Source organism: Delphinapterus leucas, chromosome 3, assembly GCF_059928025.1.
Source record: "Delphinapterus leucas isolate spDelLeu-1000000601 "Yukka" chromosome 3, BTC_Dleu_Yukka2, whole genome shotgun sequence".
Lineage (NCBI taxonomy): Eukaryota > Metazoa > Chordata > Mammalia > Artiodactyla > Monodontidae > Delphinapterus > Delphinapterus leucas.
In genome coordinates, this window is record NC_143131.1 from 32,435,052 (window position 1) to 32,457,697 (window position 22,646).

Below are 22,646 nucleotides of genomic sequence, written 5' to 3' on the forward strand. Positions count from 1 at the left end.
CTCTTACCAACTTTCATACATAACATACAGCAATGTGAATTATATTTATCATGTTGTACATTGCATCCCTAGTCCTTACTTATCTCACAACTGGATGTTTGTACCTTTTGGCTGCCTTCATCCAATTTCTCCACACACTGCCCCTCGTGCCCTCCCCCCAACACACACACCAGCCGCCTCTGGTAACCACAAATCTGATCTAGTTCTATGAGTTTGTTTTTTTATTTTTGAAGTATAATTTGCTACAACACTATGTTAGTTCCTGTTACACAACATAGTGATTTAATATTTCTATACATTTCAAAATGATCACCAGGGTAAGTCTCGTTACCATCTATCACCATACAAAGATATTGTGTAATTATTGACTGTATTCCCAGACTGTACATTTCATACTTATGACTCATTTATTTTGCAATTGGAAGTTTGTATCCTTAAAAATTTTTTTTAAATTTATTTTATTGAAGTATAGTTGATTTACGTGTTAATTTCTGCTGTACATCAAAATGATTCTGCTGTACATATACATATATATTCTTTTTCATATTTCTCCATTATTGTTTATCACAGGATATTGAATATAGTTCCCTGTGCTATACAGTAGGACCTTGCTGTTTATCCATTCTCTATACAATAGTTTGCATCTCCTAATCCCAAACCCCCAATCCATCCCTCCCCCACACCCCTGACCCCTTGGCAACCACAAGTCTGTTCTCTGTGTCTGTGAGTCTGTTTCTGTTTTGTAGGTAAGTTCATTTGTGTCATATTTTAGATTCCACATATAAGTGATAGCATTTTTTCTTTTTTTCTGGGTTTTTTTATGGGTTTTTTCTTTCTCTTTCTAACTTAGGAAGTTTATATCTCTTATTCTCCCTCACCTATTTCTCTCCTACCCCCACTTCCTCCCCTCTGGCAACCACCTGTTTGTTCTCTGTATCTATGACTCTCTTTCTGTTTTGTTATGTTTGTTCACTTGTTTTGTTTTTTAAGTTTGACATGTAAGTGAAATCATACAGTATTTGTCTTTCTCTGTCTAACTTATTTCACTTAGCATAATACCCCCAGGTCCATTCATGTTGTTGCAAATGGCAAGATTTCATTCTTCTTTATGGCTGAATAATGTTCCATTGTATGTATGTATGTATATATGTATGTGTGTGTGTGTGTGTGTGTGTGTGTGTGTGTGTACACACCACATCTTCTTTATCCATTCATCTGTTGATGGGCACTTGGGTTGCTTCCATATCAATATCCATGCTGCAGTGAACATAGGGGTGCATATATCTTTTCAAATTAGTGTTTTCTTTTTCTTTGGATAAATACCAAGGAGTGGAATTGCTAGATTATATGGTAGTCCTGTTTTCAGTTTTTTGAAGAATCTCCATACTGTTTTCCATAGTGGCTGCACCAATTTATATTCCCACCAACAGTGCACAGGGTTCCTTTTTCTCCACATCCTTGACAACACTTGTTATTTGTTGTCTTTTTGATAATAGCCATTCTGACAGGTGTAAGGTGGTATCTCATTGTGGTTTTATTTTGCATTTGCCTAATGATTAGTGATTTGAGCATCTTTTCATGTGTTTATTGGCCATCTGTATAAAACTTCTTTGGAAAAATGTCTATTCAGATCCTCTGCCCATCTTATTTTTTTTTAAATCTCCTGTAGTTTATTCTTGTTTTTGGGGGGTCTTTATAGTCCTGCATCTGGTCAGCCTGAGAGGTGTCAACTAGTGTCCATTCAAATGTGTCAAGTGGATAATTTGCCTTTCTGAGTCTTCCAGAGTCCCCAGATCTTGTTAACTCCCTTCCTCTTGTTGACCCGAAACAAACAGACTGTCAGATATTTCTCCAGCAAAATGGGTTTATTTGGGATCAGCAGAGAATTGCAGTTCAAGATCTGCCACCATGGAGCCATGTGCAAGTCCCCAGAGGCACGGGAAGGAGAACTCTTTTATAGAGGGCAAAAGGAAGTTGGAAAGGCTGTAGTAAACAGAGTCCATGTCTTTTCATTGGCTGAGTCCTTGCAGGAAAGAAGAGGAGTCCTTGCTGGGAAAGAAGAGGAGTCTTTCTTTTTCCCGTTGGGCTCTGCTGTTGTTGTAACCTCATCTGTCAAAGTTATCAGAGGCTTTCTACTGGGGCCACATGGGGCTACTCAAGAGCACTGTTGTGGGGAGGGCTGCTCTTTGTCTGGGGGAACTTTGTCCTGCCTCTGCCCACTTGTTTTTTTAACATCTTTATTGGAGTATAATTGCTTTACAATGGTGTGTTAGTTTCTGCTTTATAACAAAGTTATACATATACATATATCCCCATATCTCCTCCCGTCAGGTTGTTTGATTTTTGATGTTGAGTTGTATGAGTTCTTTCTATGTTTTGGATATTAACCCCTTATGAGATATATCTTTGCAAATATCTTTTCCCATTCAGTAGGCAGCCGTTTCTTTCTTAAGGTATTATTTCTTTCTTAAATGTTTGGTAGAATTCAACAGTGAAGTCATCCTTAGTGGGAGAATTTTAAACTATGTACATAGTTTAAAATCATATAGGAATATTCTACTTATTTATTTTTTATTTAGTGAGCTTTGGTAGTTTGTCTTTTAAGGAAATTTGTCCACTTGATCTAAATTATCAAATTTATTTATATAAATTCATTAATAAAATGTCCTTATTATGCTTTCAATGTCATTAAACTCTATAGTGATATTTCTCTTTCATTCAAGATACTGGTGTTTGATGTTGTCTCCAATTTCTGTTTTTTAATCATTCCAGCTAGAAATTCATTAATTTTATTGATCTTCTCAAATAGCCAGCTTTTGGTTTCTCTGCTGGTTTTCTGTTTTCTGTTTTATTCATTTGTATTCTCATTTCCCTCCTTCTGCTAGCTTTGGATTTAATATTCTCCCTTTTTTCTTTTTTTTTTTTTTAACATCTTTATTGGGGTATAATTGCTTTACAATGGTGTGTTAGTTTCTGCTTTATAACAAAGTGAATCAGTTATACATATACATATGTTCCCATATCTCTTCCCTCTTGTGTCTCCCTCCCTCCCACCCTCCCTATCCCACCCCTCCAGGCGGTCACAAAGCGCCGAGCCGATATCCCTGTGCCATGCGGCTGCTTCCCACTAGCTGTCTACCTTACGTTTGTTAGTGTATATATGTCCATGCCTCTCTCTCGCTCTGTCACAGCTCACCCTTCCCCCTCCCCATATCCTCAAGTCCATTCTCCAGTAGGTCTGTGTCTTTATTCCTGTCTTACCCCTAGGTTCTTCATGACATTTTTTTTCTTAGATTCCATATATATGTGTTAGCATACGGTATTTGTCTTTTTCTTTCTGACTTACTTCACTCTGTATGACAGACTCTAGGTCTATCCACCTCATTACAAATAGCTCAATTTTGTTTCTTTTTATGGCTGAGTAATATTCCATTGTATATATGTGCCACATCTTCTTTATCCATTCATCCGATGATGGGCACTTAGGTTGTTTCCATCTCCGGGCTATTGTAAATAGAGCTGCAATGAACATTTTGCTACATGACTCTTTTTGAATTCTGGTTTTCTCAGGGTATATGCCCAGTAGTGGGATTGCTGGGTCGTATGGTAGATCTATTTTTAGTTTTTTAAGGAACCTCCATACTGTTCTCCATAGTGGCTGTATCAATTTACATTCCCACCAACAGTGCAAGAGGGTTCCCTTTTCTCCACACCTTCTCCAGCATTTATTGTTTGTAGATTTTTTGATGATGGCCATGCTGACCGGTGTGAGATGATATCTCATTGTGGTTTTGATTTGCATTTCTCTAATGATTAATGATGTTGAGCATTCTTTCATGTGTTTGTTGGCAGTCTGTATATCTTCTTTGGAGAAATGTCTACTTAGGTCTTCTGCCCATTTTTGGATTGGGTTGTTTGTTTTTTTTGATATTGAGCTGCATGAGCTGGTTATAAATTTTGGAGATTAATCCTTTGTCAGTTGCTTCATTTGCAAATATTTTCTCCCATGCTGAGGGTTGTCTTTTGGTCTTGTTTATGGTTTCCTTTGCTGTGCAAAAGCTTTGAAGTTTCATTAGGTCCCATTTTGTTTATTTTTGTTTTTATTTCCATTTCTCTCGGAGGTGTGTCAAAAAGGATCTCGCTGTGATTTATGTCATTCTGCCTATGTTCTTCTGTAAGAGCTTGATAGTGTCTGGCCTTACATTTAGGTCTTTAATCTACTTTGAGTTTATTTTTGTGTGTGGTGTTACGGAGTGTTTTAATTTCATACTTTTACATGTACCTGTACAGTTTTCCCAGCACCGCTTATTGAAGAGGCTGTCTTTTCTCCACTGTGTATTTTGCCTCCTTTATCAAAGATAAGGTGACCATATGTGTGTGGGTTTATCTCTGAGCTTTCTATCCTGTTCCATTGATCTATATTTCTGTTTTTGTGCCAGTACCAGACTGTCTTGATTACTGTAGCTTTGTAGTATACTCTGAAGTCAGGGAGCCAGATTCCTCCAGCTCCATTTTTCGTTCTCAAGACTGCTTTGACTATTCGGGGTCTATTGTGTTTCCATACAGACTGTGAAATTTTTGTTCTAGTTCTGTGAAAAATGCCAGTGGTAGTTTGATAGGGATTGCATTGAATCTATAGATTGCTTTGGGTAGTAGAGTCGTTTTCACAATGTTGATTCTTCCAGTCCAAGAGCATGGTATATCTCTCCATCTATTTGTATCATCTTTAATTTCTTTCATCAGTGTCTTATAGTTTTCTGCATACAGGTCTTTTGTCTCCTTTGGCAGGTTAATTCCTAGATATTTTATTCTTTATGTTGCAATGGGAAATGGAAGTGTTTTCTTGATTTCACTTGCAGATTTTTCATCATTAGTATATAGGAATGCAAGAGATTTCTGTGCATTACTTTTGTATCCTGCTACTTTTCCAAATTCATTGATTAGCTCTAGTAGTTTTCTGGTAGCATCTTTAGGATTCTCTATGTATAGTATCATGTCATCTGCAAACAGTGACAGCTTTACTTCTTCTTTTCCAATTTGGATTCCTTTTATTTCCTTTTCTTCTCTGATTGCTGTGGCTAAAACTTCCAAAACTATGTTGAATAAGAGTGGTGAGAGTGGACAACCTTGTCTTGTTCCTGATCTTAGTGGAAATGGTTTCAGTTTTTCACCATCGAGGATGATGTTGGCTGTGGGTTTGTCATATATGGCCTTTATTATGTTGAGGAAAGTTCCCTCTATGCCTGCTTTCTGCAGGTTTTTTATCATAAATTGGTGTTGAATTTTGTCAAAAGCTTTCTGTGCATCGACTGAGATGATCATATGGTTTTTCTCCTTCCATTTGTTAATATGGTTTATCACATTGATTGATTTGTGTATATTGAAGAATCCTTGCATTCCTGGAATAAACCCCACTTGATCATGGTGTATGATCCTTTTAATGTGCTGTTGGATTCTGTTTGCTAGTATTTTGTTGAGGATTTTTGCATCTGTGTTCATCAGTGATATTGGCCTGTAGTTTTCTTTCTTTGTGACATCTTTGTCTGGTTTTGGTATAAGGGTGATGGTGGCCTTGTAGAATGAGTTTGGGCGTGTTCCTCCCTCTGCTATATTTTGGAAGAGTTTGAGAAGAATAGGTGTTAGCTCTTTTCTAAATGTTTGACAGAATTCGCCTGTGAAGCCATCTGGTCCTAGGCTTTTGTTTGTTGGAAGATTTTTAATCACAGTTTCAATTTCAGTGCTTGTGATTGGTCTGTTCATATTTTCTATTTCTTCCTGATTCAGTCTTGGCTGGTTGTGTATTTCTAAGAATTTGTCCATTTCTTCCAGGTTGTCCATTTTATTGGCATAGAGTTGCTTGTAGTAATCTCGCGTGATCCTTTGTATTTCTGCCATGTCAATTGTTACTTCTCCTTTTTCATTTCTAATTCTGTTGATTTGAGTCTTCTCCCTTTTTTTCTTGATGAGTCTGGCTAATGGTTTATCAATTTTTTTTATCTTCTCAAAGAACCAGCTTTTAGTTTTATTGATCTTTGCTATCGTTTCCTTCATTTATTTCTGATCTTCATGATTTCTTTCCTTCTGCTAACTTTGGGGTTTTTTTGTTCTTCTTTCTCTAATTGCTTTAGGTGCAAGGTTAGGTTGTTTATTTGAGATGTTGCCTGTTTCTTAAGGTAGTATTGTATTGCTATAAACTTCCCTCTTAGAACTGCTTTTGCTGCATCCCATAGGTTTTGGGTCATCGTGTCTCCATTGTCATTTGTTTCTAGGTATTTTTTTATTTCCTCTGTGATTTCCTCAGTGATCATTTGGTTATTAAGTAGTGTATTGTTTAGCCTCCATGTGCTTGTATTTTTTACAGATCTTTTCCTGTAATTGATACCTAGTCTCATAGTATTGTGCTAGGAAAAGATACTTGATACGATTTCAATTTTCTTAAATTTACCAAGGCTTGATTTGTGACCCATGATATGATCTATCCTGGAGAATGTTTCATGAGCACTTGAGAAGAATGTGTGTTTTGTTGTTTTTGGATTGAATGTCCTATAAATATCAGTTAAGTCCATCTTGTTTAATGGATTATTTAAAGCTTGTGTTTCCTTATTTATTTTCATTTTGGATGATCTGTCCATTGGTGAAAGTGGGTTGTTAAAGTCCTTTACTATGATTGTGTTACTGTCGATTTCCTCCTTTATGGCTGTTAGTATTTGCCTTATATATTGAGGTGCTCCTATTTTGGGTGCATAAATATTTACAATTGTTATATCTTCTTCTTGGATCGATCCCTTGATCATTATGTAGTGTCCTTCTTTGTCTCTTATAATAGTCTTTATTTTAAAGTCTATTTTGTCTGATATGAGATGCTACTCCAGCTTTCTTTGATTTCCATTTGCATGGAATATCTTTTTCCATCCCCTCACTTTCAGTCTGTACGTGTCCTACGTCTAAACTGCGTCTCCTGTGTACAGCATATATACAGGTGTTGTTTTTGTATCCATTCAGCGAGTCTGTGTCTTTTGGTTGGAGCATTTAATCCATTTACATTTAAGGTAATTATCGATATGTATGTTCCTATTCTCATATTCTTTTTTTTTTTTTTTTTTTGCGGTACGCGGGCCTCTCACTGTTGTTGCCTCTCCTGTTGCGGAGCACAGGCTCCGGACCCGCAGGCACTCAGCAGCCATGGCTCATGGGTCCAGCCGCTCCGTGGCATGTGGGATCTTCCCGGACTGGGGCACGAACCCATGTCCCCTGCATCGGCAGTCGGACTCTCAACCACTGCGCCACCAGGGAAGCCCCTATTCCCATATTCTTAATTGTTTTGGGTTTGTTATTGTAGGTGTTTTCCTTCTCTTGTGTTTCCTGCCTAGAGAAGTTCCTGTAGCATTGTTGTAAAGCTGGTTTGGTGGTGCTGAACTCTCTCAGCTTTTGCTTGTCTGTAAACGTTTTAATTTCTCCATCAAATCTGAATGAGATCCTTGCTGTGTAGAATAATCTTGGTTGTAGGTTTTTCTCCTTCATGACTTTAAATATGTCCTGCCACTCCCTTCTGGGTTGCAGAGTTTTTGGTGAAAGATCAGCTGTTGACCTATGGGGATTCCCTTGTGTGTTATTTGTTGGTTTTCCCTTGCTGCTTTTAATATATTTTCTTTGTATTTAATTTTTGATAGTTTGATTAATATGTGTTTTGGCATGTTTCTCCTTGGATTATCCTGTATGGGACTCTCTGTGCTTCCTGGACTTGATTACTTATTTCCTTTCCCATATTAGGAAAGTTTTCAACTATAATCTCTTCAAACATTTTCTCAGTCCCTTTCTTTTTCTCTTCTTCTTCTGGGACCCCTATAATTTTAATGTTGGTGCATTTAATGTTGTCCCAGAGGTCTCTGAGACTGTCCTCAATTCTTTTCATTCTTTTTTCTTTATTTTGCTCTGCAGTAGTTATTTCCACTATTTTATCTTCCAGGTCACTTATCCGTTCTTCTGCCTCAGTTATTCTGCTATTGTTCCCTTCTAGAGAATTTTTAATTTCATTTATTATGTTGTTCATCATTGTTTGTTTGCTCTTTAGTTTTTCTTGGTCCTTGTTAAATGTTTGTTGTATTTTGTCTATTCTATTTCCAAGATTTTGGATCATCTTTACTATCATTTTTCTGAATTCTTTTTCAGCTAGACTGCCTATTTCCTCTTCATTTATTAGGTGTGGTGGGTGTTTACCTTGCTCCTTCATCTGCTGTGTGTTTTTCTGTCTTCTCATTTTGCTTTACTTACTGTGTTTGGGGTCTCGTTTTCGCAGGCTACAGGTTTGTAGTTCCTGTTGTTTTTGGTGTCTGTCCTCAGTGGCTAAGGTTGGTTCAGTGGGTTGTGTAGGCTTCCTGGTTGAGGGGACTAGTGCCTGTTTTGTGGTGGATGAGGCTGGATCTTGTCTTTCTGGTGGGCAGGTCCATGTCTGGTGGTGTGTTTTGCGGTGTCCGTGGACTTATTATGATTTTAGGCAGTCTCTCTGCTAATGGATGGGGCTGTGTTCCTGGTTGCTAGTTGTTTGGCATAGGGTGTCCAGCACTATAGCTTGCTGGTTGGTGATTGAAGCTGGGTATTGGCATTGAGATGGAGATCTGTGGGAGATTTTCACCATTTGATATTACGTGGAGCTGGGAGGTCTCTCGTGGACCAGTGTCCTGAAGTTGGCTCTGCCACCTCAGAGGCACAGCACTGACTCCTGGCTGGAGCTCCAAGAGCCTTTCATCCACACGGCTCAGAATAAAAGGGAGAAAAAATAGAAAGAAAGAGAGAAAGAGTATAAAATAAAATAATTAAAATAAAAAATAATTATTAAGAAAAAAAATTTTTTAAGTAAAAAAGAAATGGACGGACAGAACCGTAGGACAAATGGTGAAAGCAAAGCTATACAGACAAAATCACACACAGAAGCTTACACACTCAGAAAGAGAAAAAGGGGAAAAAATAATACATCTTTGCTCCCAAAGTCCACCTCCTCAATTTGGCATGATTTCTTGACTATTCAGGTATTCCACAGATGCAGGGTACATGAAGTTGACTGTGGAGATTTCATCCACTGCTCCTGAGGCTGCTGGGAGAGATTTCCCTTTCTCTTCTTTGTTCGCACAGGTCCTGGGGTTCAGCTTTGGATTTGGCCCTGCCTCTGCGTGTAGGTCTCCTGAGAGCATCTGTTCCCAGCCCCGACAGGACAGGCTGATTCGGGGGCTCTGGCTCACTCAGGCCGGGGGGAGGGATGGGTACGGTTGCGGCGCGAGCCTGTGGAGGCAGAGGCCAGCTGGACTTTGCAACAGCCTCAGGCGCGCCATGCATTCTCCCGGGGAAGTTGTCCCTGGATCACGGGACTCTGGCAGTGGTGGGCTGCACAGGCTCCCGGGAGGGGAGGTGGGGATAGTGACCTGTGCTTGCACACAGGCTTCTTGGTGGCCGCAGCAGCACCCTTAGTGTCCCATGCCCGTCTCTGGGGTCTGCGCCGATAGCCGCGGCTCGCGCCCGTCTGTGGAGCTCCTTTAAGCGGCGCTTTTAAACCCCTCTCCTAGCGCACCAGGAAACAAATAGGGAAGAAAAAGTCTCTTGCCTCTTCGGCAGTTCCAGACCTTTTCCCGGACTCCCTTCCAGCTAGCTGTGGCGCACTAGCCCCCGTCAGGCTGTGTTCATGCCCCCAACCCCAGTCCTCTCTGTGGTATCCGACCTCCAAAGCCCGAGCCTCAGCTCCCAGCCCCGCCCGCCCCGGCGGGTGAGCAGACAAGCCTCTCGGGCTGGTGAGTGCCGGTCGGCACCGATCCTCTGTGCAGGACTCTCTCCGCTTTGCCCTCCGCACCCCTGTGGCTGCGCTCTCCTCCGCGACTCCGAAGCTTCCCCCTCCGCCACCCGCAGTCTCCGCCCACGAAGGGGCTTCCTAGTGTGTGGAAACCTTTCCTCCTTCACGGCTCCCTCCCACTGATGCAGGTCCCGTCCCTATCCTTTTGTCTCTGTTTATTTTTTTTTCTTTTGCCCTACCCAGGTACGTGGGGGAGTTTCTTGCCTTTGGGAGATCTTAGGTCTTCTGCCAGCATTCAGTAAGGTGTTCTGTAGGAGTTGTTCCACATGTAGATGTATTTCTTTTGTATCTGTGGAGAGGAAGGTGATCTCCGCGTCTTACTCTTCTGCCATCTTGAAGCTGCCTCCTTTTCCTATTTTTGATCGGATTAATTTTTGGTTTCCATTTTTCTCCATTATTATATTTTCATTATAAAAATTGTCTTAGCGATTGCTTGAGAGTTAGTAATATACATCTTTAATGTAGCAAAGTCTCTATTCAAATAATATTTTACCATTTCAAATATAGTATAAACTGTATACTTTCATTCCTCCCTCCCAACCTTTGTGCTATTTCTGTCACACCTTTTACTTGAACATATGTTACCAACCTCACAATATGTTATTATTTTTGCTGTATAGCCACTTATCTTTTAAGGAGATTTAAACATTTTAAATGTTTTACATTTAATGTCTTTTACATTACCCTCGTTTTTACCATATGTGGCACTCTTCATTTCTTAGTGTAGATTCATATTTCCATTTGTGTCATATTTGTTCTTTGTGAAGAATTTCTTTTAACATTTCTTGTAGTCCGTATCTGATGGAAATGAATTATCTCAGCTTTTGTTTATCAGAAAAAGCCTCTATTTCACCTTCTTTTTAAATATGTTTTCTCTGGCTTTAGAATATTAGATTGACTTTTTTTTTCTTTCAGAACTTTACAGATGTTGGTCTGTAGTGGTTTAGCCTGGGTAGTTTCTGCAAAGAAGTTGATAGTCTTTGGTTTTTCTGTATTTTTTTTTCTCATATAGATTTTATTCTAGCCTCCCTCAGTGGCAGTACCCCTTGCCTGGGGCTGTGAGCCGGAAGGTGTTCGTTCTGTCTCTGCTCCAGCTCTAGACTGCTATTAGTGGTTACTTGGTGGAAACTTGAGGCAGTCAGCCTCCCCCAGAGACATGAGATATTTGCCTGGGCCCTAGAGCAGGACATCATTCTTTCTTAGTGACCAGTTTTTTTCAGTTTGTTTTCTGGTGTGTGTTATATAGCAGTACATTAACACATGTAATTTAGAAATTAATGTGTGTATGTAGGGGGTGTATTATGTTCAACAGTTTTACTGATCAGAGTGTGTAGTCAGAATTGTTTGGAAGCTGCTGCTTTAGAGGGTCAGAACTAAGAACTCTGACAGATTTAAAGTGGAATTTGCCACTTGCTATTTGATTTCATGACAACACAATTTGGATGGTTCACTTTATTTTAGTGGGTAATCTCATTTATAAGCGTAGAATGTTTTACAATGCACATTTTATTTAAAATATTTAAATATTAACTAAAAATTTAAAAACATTAATTAGATTTATATGCTTAAAAGGTGAAGCAGTCTTTGTGAACTCTTTTGTATTTTAAAATCCTTTCTTTTTTATAAATGAAGATCTCCGTATTCTTTTTTAGGACTGTGAGGACATGGGAAGTTGAAAATCCAAAGAAGCAAAAAAGTGTGTTTAAACCACGGACAATGCAGGGTAAAAAAGTAATTCCCACCACTTGTACATATAGTAGAGATGGAAACCTCATAGCAGCTGCCTGCCAGAATGGAAGCATACAGATCTGGGACCGAAATTTGACTGTAAGTTAAGGACATTTAAGTCCTCTTTTCTTAGAAGAAAACCACCTTACAAAGCCAAACATCATGTTAAAATATTATGAAGGTCAATTTCCTGAGTTTAGCTCTAATTTAAACTTCAGTGTTAGTTGATAAAACATTGGGACTTTTGCAGTAAACAGCATTTTAGCAAACATTCCAGCTCAGTATTTTCCAATGTGTATTAGATTTTGTTTTTAAAATAAGCTAAATCTTTTGGTATAAAATTTAAAAAGCATAGTGCAGTTTATTATACGACATCTCAGTATACTTGATTTTGAAAGTGAAGGATTTGACAGTAATATAAAACAAGACTAGGCAGAGCACTAGAAAATACCCTTTAAAAGATTTGAGAAAACCATGAAATAGCAAGGACAATCCATCAGTTGTTATGCAATTATTTCTTTAGTAATTTAAATAATATTTTGTTTTGACATTCTGTGACATTCCATTTGAATAGGTTTCAGATTTTTTTTCTTTTCAGTTTTTGGTCATTATTAGAATAAATAAACTTTGGAATTGGAAGGGATCATAGAATTCTTTAACCACAGAAATAATGAATAAGATAATGAATAGCCTTTGGCTAATTTTGTGAATTACCATAAGCTTTGAAAAAGGTTTTGTTGTATGCATAGATGGTAAAACAAGAATTTTTAAGTGGAATGATTCTAGATTACCAAAGTTAAAATGAAAATCTACACTAATGTTATAATACAAATTGGTTATCTTATTTTTTTTATAATTAAAAAAATTTATTTTATTTACTTATTTTTGACTGCATAGGGTCTTTGTTGCTGCTCACAGGCTTTCTCTAGTTGCGGCGAGCGGGGGCTGCTCTTCGTTGCGGTGGCTTCTCATGTTGTGGAGCACGGGCTCTAGGTGCGCAGGCTTCAGTAGTTGTGGCGCACGGGCTGAGCAGTTGTGGCTCACAGGCTCTAGAGCACAGGCTCAGTAGTTGTGGTGCACGGGCTTAGTTGCTCCACAGCATGTGGGATCTTCCTGGACCAGGGCTCGAACCTGTGTCCCCTGCATTGGCAGGCAGATTCTTAACCACTGAGCCACCAGGGAAGCCCCAGTTATTTTAATAAAAGGTGATGGTCAAATTTTTAATTTAATAAATATTAAGTACATACTATATGCAGGCACTATTCTGGGCACCGCAAATACTGTAGATTATCCAAAATTTCTGCCTTCATAGAGTTTACATTCTTGTTCTTTTTAACAATTATAAAAATAATTTTCTTTCAAATAAAATTGCCTATCAAACACTTACATTTTGAAAGGGGCCCCAGGAAACCTAGTTGTCTTTTCAGGCAGATGAGTTAAAGTCAGTTTTCTTGGAATAAGGTAAAAAATAGTGATAGGAAAAAGGAGTCCATGTTGAGATTGCTGGAAATATCTTTGGCATTTTCTGTTTGTCAGATCTTTTTATTTCTGTTTTCATTTCCACTATAAACCCCATAATGCTTCATAACAGCTCAGAGATTTAAAAAATCCTTTGAATTGTAAACTGAGTTTTAACAAAGCAATAAATTTTTTAGTTCCTAGCTTTCATCGTCTCTGGGTGCTGTTGATTTAAACATAGAAATTCTAAAACATGAAGTTTTCTTATCTAGCTTTAATAGTGATGTGTTTGGTGTATATATATATATATATATATATATATGTATATATATGCGTTTTCTTAGAAACCATATATTTTCATAAAGTTCAGTATAGTTTTTAGAGATGGGTCTTGCACATCTCTTGAAATAATTAGTATATCTCCTATTTCCCATTTTGTAGAAACCAAAGCTATTTGAATGCCAGTTCCCCCCCCCCCAAATCTTTTAAGCCATTCTTCTAATCACAGACTTTGATTCTGTTTATTTAATAATACATGAATGTAAAGCTAATTATACCACATCCTATTCATCGTATTTCATTCATAGTTTTAAACCTGCATGTGTGTGTGTGTCACCTGAAGACAAATCAAATTGAGAGGAAAAAGCTTGCTAGCAGGAAACACAGTTTGATTAAAAAAACAGCTTAAAAAATGTTCTTAACTATTACTTTAGCAATAGTAAGTCATCTACAGGGAAACACTAAAGCTGAGATAAGAAACCCTAATAACAATGTTTTTTTTCCACACAGTAGCCAAAGAATTACATGGCAGATAATGGTTAATACATGTTTTGTGACAATTAAGTAAAGCTATCACAGTTGCCATGTTTAATCATAGAATTTTCATTAGACCAATTGAACTTCAGCAAATTAAATGAAATGTATTTCTTTTCTTAGAAGTAAATTGTCTATCAGTGATAAATTCCTGTGTTCTCAAGACCTACCTTTATTCTAGAATTATGCTGGCTAGTATAGTAGCCACTAGCCACATCTGACTATTTCAATTTAAAATAATTAAAATAAAATATAAAAAGAAACAAAATTGAGTTATTTGTAGTGAGGTGGATGGACCTAGAGTCTGTCATACAGAGTGAAGTAAGTCAGAAAGAGAAAAACAAATACCGTATGCTAACACATATATATGGAATCTAAGAAGAAAAAAAAAAGAAGGTCATGGAGAATCTAGGGGCAAGATGGGAATAAAGACATGGACTACTATAAAGACTAAAATAAAGACTACTATAAAGACTAAAGACTACTAGAGCATGGACTTGAGGATATGGGGAGGGGGAAGGGTAAGCTGTGACAAAGTGAGAGAGTGGCATGGACATATATACACTACCAAACATAAAATAGCTAGCTAGTGGGAAGTAGCCACATAGCACAGGGAGATCAGCTAGGTGGTTTGTGACCACCTAGAGGGGTGGGATAGGAAGGGTGGGAGGGAGGGAGACACAAGAGGGAAGAGATATGGGAACATATGTATATGTATAACTGATTCACTTTGTTATAAAGCAGAAACTAACACACCATTGTAAAGCAATTATACTCCAATAAGGTGTTAAAAAATAAAATAAAATATAATTAAAATTTCAGTTCCTCGGTCATACTAGCTACTTATTGGACAGCACAGATAGAGAACATTCTCATCATTGCAGAAAGTTCTGTTGGACATTGCTGCTCAAGAGGAGTGTTTGTTTGCCCAGCATCCCTCTCAGTCATATGATGCTGGGCTGTCTTTAAATTTGAGAGGAAGCCCAGTTCAGAGGAGCTTCTACAGGTCTGCGCTGCCTTCCTGCTCCCTCATTCCCCATTCAGCAGCACTTATGTGAGCAACAGCGAGGAAGCCACTGCTTGGTTGGAGTAAAGTGAGGGAGGTGCAGAATATGGGCAGATGACGTTGGAGAGGTAACAGCATGCCCCCTGACTCAGGGCCTTTGCATATGCATAACCCTTCAGCCTCCAACATTCTTCTCTTAGGTGTTCACATGGCTTTTCCCCCTCACCTCTTTCAGTACTTTGCTCAGATTTTCGCTTCTCAGCAAGACCTTCCCTGACTCCACACTATGTACAATTGCAACCTTCACCCCACCAGTGGCACTCTCTATCCCTCTTATTTTCTTCCATAGGGCTGATCATCTTCTGATATACTATACTATATATTTTACTTGTTTATTGAATTGTCAGTTTATTTCTAAGAAGTCATTAAAAAATAGTAGCATAAAGTACTATCCTTGTTATATGAAAGCATAATGAGATAGAGATATGAGAGAGAGAGAGGGAGAGAGGGAGATACTGATGTTATTTTTCATGTATCCTTAATGATGTAGAAACATAATCTGTGTTAACATAGATAGATTTTTGAAAACTGTTTTCATGTCTCTCTCACGTATAATTTCTGGCTTTTAAAATATTCCAGCTTGTATAGTCTTATGAATACCCAATGACTTCTTCTGTTCAAATAAAAACACCTATTGAATTCTTTGGACATATTTTGCTCAAAGCAGCATTAGTGCTCTTTAATATCTATCAGGAGTCTACAATACGCTAGACTCTTTACTAAAAGAACATGCTGTACTTCCTTGTACTGCAGTCACTCTTTGTCGACTAAGATTTTGGCAGGAAAATGAGGACCCATCGTCTTCATGGAGTTTTGCTTTCCCTAGATCCAGGTGATGGGAGGGAATAATATTTGAAGTTTGACTTGGCAATAGGGTACCACCAGCAACTTGACCCACTCTCCACCTGACTGCCTCCTGCTGCTCCTTTGGCCTGCAACCCCAGCCCAGATTTGGAACATGAGCACACGCTACAACCCCTTACCAAGAAAGCCTCAAGCCTGTGAGACACTGCAGAGACATTTCTCTAGCTCAGAGGTTAATCAGTGCCCACATTCTCTCAGCCATACTAGAGAATGGTTGGTATGGTTCAGAGAAAGCTGGGGCAAGAACTAGTAATCACACCAGGAGATAAGCTTCTGGGCAGATAAGCCCCTGGTGAATAAGAGAACAGGTATGAAGGAGAAAGAATACAGAAAATAAAATCACCAGTAGTAGCTTGCATCCAGTGTTCCACAAATCTTTAAATGTCTCCAGTCACCTTCAGATAACCCAAGTTAAGATTAGGTTGATTTATGGCCTTCTACATCTTTCCCTTTATTTGTGTGTGTGTGTGTGTGCGTGTGTGCATGTGTGTGTATGTATACACACACGCACACACGCACACACACACACACACACATATATATATACATATACGCACAGACGCAGAGTAAAATGTTTTGTTTTTATAATGGAGAATTTACAATTTGCTTTTTTTATTTGAGACTGTAACATGGACAGCCTTGTAATAATAGATATAGTTCTAATTGGCTTTTTCAAAATTTCTTTATTTAAATGGAATCATAATTTTACAAACATGAAATATGCACTTTAAAAAAGTTATTACTATTACTGTTTTATTAATTGCCTCTACTCTTATTATCCTATCTCTAACTCATGATGCTTGTAAATTACCTGGTATGTATCTTTCTGTACTTTTCTCCATAGCTCTATGTCTGTCCATATATCTAGCTATCTACCTAGATCAGGAACACTTCACCTGGTGGTAGTTTTGAGAACCTACCGTCTCACCGAGAATGAGACAAATGACAAAAAGGTGTCTTTTCCCTTCTTTTTGCAAAGACCGATCACACTTAACAATAATTCTCAGCTTTCACCCAGTATTAGTTATTTAAGTTAAAGCAGTGAAATATTGACTGTTGGGGGGAGAGAAGTACATTATAGAGGAAAAAATGATATTTTTAAACAATTTTTAAAAATCAAGTGATTTATAAAATGGTTCTAATACCTTCCTTTGAGGAAAAAAATGGTGTGTCTGTAAAAAATATAAAGAGTCATGTTAAAAATTCGAATATAGATTTCTGTCTTTTCATTAGGCCTAATACTTGGAGTTTAGAAAATATATATGGATAGCTAAAAGTCTACTACATAGTTCTATAGCACATTTTTTGTAAATGACACCTGAGACGTACAATTACACTGTACATTACTTGTGGCTTTTATTCCATCAGTCCTGAGTTTCCTAAGCTCTCTACACACTCGTTTTCCTTATTCATGAAATGAGGTCATTATCCCCACCTTGTCTGGTTATTTTGAGGATTATATTTGGTAATATATTTAAAGCACCCAGAACAGGACTGGCACATAGCAGGTTTTTGTTTTTTTTTTTTTTTTGCGGTACGCGGGCCTCTCACTGTTGTGACCTCTCCCGTTGCGGAGCACAGGCTCCAGACGCGCAGGCTCAGTGGCCATGGCTTACGGGCCCAGCCGCTCCGCGGCATGTGGGATCCTCCCGGACCGGGGCACGAACCCACGTCCCCTGCATCGGCAGGCGGACTCTCAACCACTGCGCCACCAGGGAAGCCCACATAGCAGGTTTTAATAACTGTTGGTCTTCTTCCTCTTTTCTTTTTAGCTCCTAGGCGATACACAGTTTTTATAGAATGTTGAAGTTAGATCTCAGGATGCTATTTAATTATGGCTGTGAAAGTGTCATGAATTTGAGTGTGACAGATGCTTTGGAGACTAAAAGTATGACTTAGGAAGATAAGAATGTAGATCCCTGCTAGAGCCAGTCATTCAACGTATGGAAATACAACCATCGTCAATAAAGAAGATCTTTATATATCCATTGGTTAGTGTGCCTCAGTAGATATGAATTATAATTATGTTTTAAATAAACATTCAAGAGAAAACATATGCATACAACTTTTATTCTATAGAGTTTTTAACATGTGTATTTTTCAAAGCTCATTTTTCAAAGAAATATGTCATCGATTCAAAACACAAATAAACCATCAAAACTGTGTGAAATTACTTGCAGGCCCTGAAGTTAAGTTCTAATTTGTCAGTTATTTTAATGAAAGCTTTAAAGTTTATTTATAATGCTCTTGTAAAATGTCACATATTTTTGGAAGCAACATTTGTAAAAATGGGAATATACTGGTTTCGAAAAAATCAGGTTAAAACTTTTTCTTTTAAATGTAGATGATTGTTATCCTTGTATTTTCTTGTTTGTTTTGGCCACACACATGTGGGATCTTAGTTCCCTGACCAGGGATTAAACCCATGCCCCCTGCATTGGAAGCATGGAGTCTTAACCCCTGGACTGCCAGGGAAGTCCCTGTTATCCTTGTTTCTTGAGGGCAGGAAAAATAATTGAATTTAAGACTTCCAGTTAAATATGGTAAGTTAAACACATTCATTCAGTTCTGTTCCCTCCTGAAACACCACTAAAATGACAGAAAAGGCATTTTTAAAGCATAAATCCATACAGACAAAGAGAATTAGAGAGGAGATGACAGCAGAATAGAGAAGTCAATACACTTTTGGAAGCTAGAAACCGGGTAATTGACTTAAAGTATTTTAATATTTTATTTAATCCTTACAACAATCCTATGATAGAAGTAGTTACTATCATTATTTTACAGGTGAGGAAACCAAGACAAAAAGAAGTTGTGTTGCCTACCCAAAATTACAGTTAGTAAGTGGCAGAACTGGGATCCAGTCCTAGGCAGTCTGGTGCAAGCGCTTACACAGGGCGTCAGCAAACTATGGCCCATGTGCCAATCTAGCCCACCACCTGTTTTTGTATGACCTGCAAGCTAAGAATGGTTTTTACATTTTTAAATGATTCTATTGTTTTCCTGTGGTTGCTGTAACAAATTTGCCAAAAACTTAGTGGCTAAAACAACACAGGCTTCTTATACTCACGTAGCTTAAAAGTCTCATTGAACTAAATATCAGGGTGTTGGCAGGACTGTTTTCTCCTTTGGAGGCTTCAGGGGAGAATCCATTTCCTTGCCCTTTCCAGTTTCTAGAAGCTGCCCACGTTCCTTGGCTCCATAGCCCCCTTCCTCCATCTTCAAGGCCAGCAACAGTGAGTTGAGTCCTTTTCACTTTGCAAAACCATGACCTTCTCTTCCGCTTCCGCCTTCCACTTTTAAAGACCCATGTGCTTACATTGTGTCTACTCGAATAATTGCCCTATTTTAAGATCAGGTGATTATCAATGTTAATTCAGTTTGAAATCTTAATTCCCCTTTGCCAGGTAAGGTAACATATTCATAGGTTCCAGGGATTAGGAGGTTAGAAATCTTTGAGGGGGCATTACTCTGCCTGCCACAGTGGTTTATAAAAAAAATCAAAATAAGAAAAAATGTTTCATGATACATGAAAATGATGTGAAATTCAAATTTCAGTGTCCGTGATGAAGTTTAATTAGAACACCCTTGCTCATTCATTTTTGTATTATCTATAGCTGCTTTTGCACTACAGCAGCAGAGTTGAGTAGTTACAACAGACTATATGGCCCTCAAAGCCTAAAATATTTTACTCTCTGGCCCTTTACAGAAGAAGATTTTGACCCCTGACATAGTGTTTCTAATCAGCTTTTAGTACCTTACTCTTATATATTAATGAACAGACAAGGATCACCAGATATTTGAAGAAATCCTCTAACAAGAAATACAGAGACTAAAGCAATCTCAGAGGGGAGAGAGAGAGACAATGTAGGAAACAGAAGAATATTTCAAGACAAAAATTCTATATTTAATATTCTCAGAGAGGGAAGAGAATATTGCAGACACGAAACTAAAGCAGAATACTGCAAAAATTTTTTGAACACTTAGAGTTAAAGAAAGAGCTCTTGGAAAATAAATAGGTGATACTTGGGGGAAAATCCATGGGAGTATTGAAAGAAATGGTCAAGGAAATCTCCTGGAAAATAGCATAAAGCACAGTGAGAAAGAAAAGATGGACTTAAGGGTCAATTCAGGGCCCAATATTTGACCAGAAAGTTTTAGAAAGAGAAAATGTAGAGGAGAGAGGATACAATTAGGTAAGAAATAATTACTACTGCCCTTCTCTCCCCCCGCCCCACATTACCCCCAGAAATCTCAGAACTGAAAAGATGTTTTTTCCAGGTAGGAATTGCTCATCAAGTGCTCAGCACAGTGAATGAAAAAGACATCAAACCATACGTCATGAAATGTCAGGACACAGGGGTTATAGAGAAGATCCTAAAACTCGCAGAGAGAGAGAAAAATAGGAAACATGTAATAGAAGGATGCTGGGGCCATCTAATTTAGGATGTTGATAAAACAGTTGGTCAAGATGTGTGAGATCATGGACTCCTAGCCCAATACGGAAGGAAATGAAGAACAGGAGGGGCTGATACGTGGAGGGAAAGTAGAGAGATCACATCGTTCACTCCACAAAAGTGACTGAGCACCTTTTCTCGTCCAAGTACTATTCTAGGTTCTGGGGATACCACAGTGAACAAAACAGAGACCCCATCCAGTTTGCTTTCAAAGGCCCTGAAGGAGCTGGAAAATTGGTATTTTGAGGATTTTTCAGGAAACATGGTACAATCTCTTTTAGTGTTTTTAAGGATGTTTTTAAAAAGGCTTTCTAAGCACCAAATTCAGCTGTCTTTTTACAGTCTCTGTTCTCCTTATTGACAGTATCACTCTTTGAAACAACCTTTTCTCCTGCCAACTTCCCTCTTGCCCTCTGAACTGCAGGTAATGAGGCAATCTTGACACGTGTGACAATCACTACCTTCTTGTCCTTATTATTCTCAGCCTCCTTCGCTGGCTGTGTTTCCCACCGTCTCCATACTAGAGTAAAAGGACATCATCTTTCCTAGTCTCCTGTCAAGCAGATGAACTATTTTAAGTTCAGTTATCATTACTTGCAGTGACTGCTGACTGAATCTGTGGCTCTTAATTCCATCCTACACGTTCTTCTACACTCCGGAGGTGCATTCACTTGCCTGTGAAAGAACCCCGCCAGGATGTTAAGCTCAAAATACCAGGACACAACTCCTCATCTCCTTTAGAACTCACTCTTCCTTTTGACTTTGCTAGTTTTCTTAATTTATATTTCCGTTTAGAACTTCAGAATATTCTCTATCTCCTATAAATTCTATGTTTCAGTGTCCCTCACATCTGCCCCCTCAGTTTCATCTCTTTTGCCTTCACTGTACTTTCAACTTTCATCACCTCTCACCTCTGTTGTTGGTTATCCTTTCCCTTCTCTGTCCATCCTCTCTATTTTACTCAGCCCCAGTTTAAATCATGTTCAATACAATAATCACTGCTTTGGTGCTTACGACATATTGAGGATAGTTCACATTTCTGCAGACTGACACCTACAGCCTTTCAGTTTGTGTTTAACCTGTCTTTGAGTATCTCCTGCAACTTTCTCCATAAATAGAAAAACTTCTTTCTAAAATCGGATTAGGTTATACTCTGTTCTCTCCTCATCATTCTCTACTTTACTACTTTGCATGCCTGTCTCTATACTGACCACTCTTCCCTGTCTGTCTCTCCTGCAAGCCCCCCACTACTGGAGGAGATCTCGCCCAGTGAAGAAGGCAAATCAGATACCATTCTCTCCATGATGCTGTTGCACAGTCGTGATGGTGTATTTGTGGACTAGAAGATTATGTATCTAGGAGTGTAAATCCTGAAGACATTCAAATAACAGAATTAGGTCAAATGTTTAAAAAAAATTAATCTTCCACTTAAAAATCTCATCTTTTTAATAACATAGTTGCCGTAGTTTAACCCATGGTGATGGTGAATTTCCCCAGGCTGCAGAAATGTCCAGTTATTGACCTAACATTGCCTCACGCTATTGAATAGGGAATGGGTAATTCAAATAGTGAAATAAAGCAAGATGCTAGTGTCTACCTATCTCTTCAACCTCATCTTCTACCATTCTCCTTCATGCTCAGGAAACTCCAAGCTAGCTGGGCTCTTTCTGTTCTTCAAGTATTGTTAGGCCTTGTCCACCTTGTTGCCTTTGTACTTGTCATCCTTGCTGCCTATAGGCCTTTGCCATGGTTATTGGTCTGAGTGTGGCTGCTAACCTCTCATTCTGGCCTCTGGTGAAATGTCATCTCAAAGAGCCATCAAGCAATGTAGTAGCTGAGAATATAGATTTAGAAGACTGGTTCTAGAGCCAGACTAGACTACTGACTAGAGTAGTACTACTCTACTGGCTTTTTCCTGCTCCTGTTTCTCTGTCCCGTTACTTTGTTTTATTGTCATTATAGCACTTAACACTGTGTAATTACTTTGTTTCATTTTTCATTTGCCTTCTCATTCATTTTGTCTCCCCCTAAGCTTCATAAGGTCAGGGACTTTTCGTCTTATTTGCTATTTCCCCGTGCCTAAGAACATGGTATAGAGTATGTGCTCCCAGTTAATGTTTGTTGAATAAATGGGTGAATGGATGCTATCAGAGAAACATAGGTTTTATCTTGGATTAATTTCGTTTTCGGTTGCTGTTACTCTTGTTTTCAAATTTTAAATTACTGTTAATCGAGCTTCATTGTTATCAAATGAATGTGTTGTTATAGGTTATTTGATTTAGCCTTCAATATGGAACGATGCTTATTTGCATCAATAGTATTTTTAGCCTTTTGTTTTCTAATAAATAGATTTTAAAGTGTATGATACTAATAATAGCTAATATTTATTGAACACTTACTTTGTGCCAGCTGCTGTTTTAAG

At 38.3% G+C, this 22,646-nt stretch overlaps 1 protein-coding gene across 5 annotated transcripts in view; it reads left to right on the forward strand.

Moving 5' to 3' along the window:
• WDR70 (WD repeat domain 70) overlaps positions 1-22,646 on the forward strand; it is a 307,508-nt gene that overhangs the window by 188,256 nt on the left and 96,606 nt on the right. For all 5 annotated transcript variants that reach the window (XM_089908783.1, XM_022599005.3, XM_089908782.1 and 2 more), the window contains one exon: positions 11,491-11,665. In XM_089908783.1, the coding sequence (XP_089764909.1) occupies positions 11,491-11,665 (175 nt within the window). The remainder of the gene's footprint in view (positions 1-11,490; positions 11,666-22,646) is intronic.